Source organism: Lycium barbarum, chromosome 8, assembly GCF_019175385.1.
Source record: "Lycium barbarum isolate Lr01 chromosome 8, ASM1917538v2, whole genome shotgun sequence".
NCBI classification, from domain to species: domain Eukaryota; kingdom Viridiplantae; phylum Streptophyta; class Magnoliopsida; order Solanales; family Solanaceae; genus Lycium; species Lycium barbarum.
This window is the reverse complement of record NC_083344.1, coordinates 121330144-121331971: the sequence shown is the minus strand read 5'-3', so window position 1 is coordinate 121331971 and position 1828 is coordinate 121330144. Positions and strand designations below refer to the sequence as shown.

At 41.0% G+C, this 1828-nt stretch overlaps 1 protein-coding gene across 1 annotated transcript; it reads right to left on the bottom strand.

Moving 5' to 3' along the window:
* Positions 1-411: 411 nt before the first annotated feature.
* Positions 412-1624, bottom strand: LOC132608248 (uncharacterized). Its single transcript, XM_060322303.1, has 4 exons — positions 1207-1624; positions 1040-1125; positions 545-919; positions 412-468 (listed from the first exon to the last, which is right to left on the bottom strand). The coding sequence occupies exons 1-4, from the start codon at positions 1622-1624 to the stop codon at positions 412-414; spliced, it is 936 nt and encodes a 311-aa protein (XP_060178286.1).
* Positions 1625-1828: the final 204 nt, after the last annotated feature.

The window sequence follows — 1828 nt, the reverse complement described above, 5'->3', positions numbered from 1 at the left end:
TTAGCAATGTAGACACGATAACTAGCAACGTGTTGTCTGGGCCTAGAAACTCATACTTCAGCTGTGCAGGCAGCTGCTTAAGCTCAAGCTTAGGTGGCTCAACAATGGATGGTTTTACTAGAGATGTCTTCCTATTTTCTTGATCAATATCAAGCTTTTTTGGGTGGTAAGAATATGAACCTAACGCAACAAGCGAATTCACCGTCTCCACATAGCCCTCTATATCTTCAGTATCAAAATTCACTAGAATACTAACAAGAGCTTCTCCCAAACTTTCTTCTTCCATTTTGAATTCCACAGCTTCATCAACAATATCAAAAGAATCAATCACCAAAATGCTCTTGTAAGCACTTAGTAACTTCATCCCCTTACTTGCCTGGAAAGTCACCTCTTCATCATTGACTCGGAATTTTATTTCATTCTTCTCCGAATCCATAAGCGCCTTTGTGGAAGCAAGGAAAGGTCTCCCTAGAATGATGGGAATATCACAGTCAATAGCACAGTTAAGAATCACAAAAACTGCGGGTCATAGAAAGTCACCAACCCGTACAAGAACATCATCAACCACGCCAACTAGCCTCTTAATAGATCTATCAGCCATTTGTAATCGCATAGTCATCGGCCCAGGCATCCCCAATCCTGATTGTTTATAAATAGAAAGTGACATTAAATTAATACTAGCCCCATTATCATACAGATCACGAGCAAAATCAAAACACCCGATAGAACAAGGAATGGTGAATGTCCCAGGATCTCCCTTGTTCTGGACCGTTGTTGTCAAAATAATAGAACTCACAGTGTGAGTCAAACTCACAGTTTCATGTTGCACAGACCTTTTCTTCGTAATCAGATCTTTCAAATACTTCGCAAATCCAGTCATCTCCTTGACAATATCCAAGAAGGGAAAGTTCAATGACAACTGCTTTAGGTGATCATAAAATTTCTGAAACTTAGCATCTTCCATCCTCTTTACCAATCTTTGAGGAAAGGGAGGTTTAGATTCGAAAAGCTGAGTCAAAGGGCGGAGAGCCCCTTTTACAGTCTGCTTGCTCTTGTCATCAGTCATTTTTGAACCATCTGGAATATCAGCAACTTCCTCCATAGTTGGAATTTTTGTGGGAACCTCTTCAGCAATAATTATTGCATCAGACTACACCACTTCTTTTTCAACAACTGGCTCGAGATCTATCGCCTTCTTTTCAGTACCTTGGAGTATTTTACTACTCCGAGTACTGATACCATAAACACGGTCTACACCACCTCCCCCATTCTTCAGATTCGGAATAGTGTCACTAGGAAGTCCTCTCTTTTGAGGAGGGTGCTGCTCTCTGGACATATCACGCATTTGTGATTCGAGCTTCTGAATAGAAGCCATGTGAAATCCCACTATTTCAGTCAACCCAGATAAAGTCTTCTTAGCCTTGGTCTGATTTGATAGCACCTTCTCAAGCATATCCTCCAACCGCGAACCATCTTGATCACTTGATTGCCCCTTTGGTGGAATAAATGGATTGAAACTCTTATTTCTAAAATTGTTGTAGTTTCCTTGGTTCACGCCACTATAATTATTATTGTAGTTCCCCTGGTTGTTGTTGCAAGTACCTTGCCCTACTGAGGTCTCCATTGATTTTGATTCTGATAACCTTCTTAGTAGTTTTTCCTTTGATAACCCCGTTAAGAGTTGTTCACATAGTTAGCATCTTCCACCTGCATAGGAGGTCCCTCTAGATATGGACCCTCTTGAACTTGGTACATCCCCTTAGGCATACCTTGAGCTTCTTCGCAAATATTCACCTTTTAGCCTCCTTCTCATCAAACCTCTTGGTCA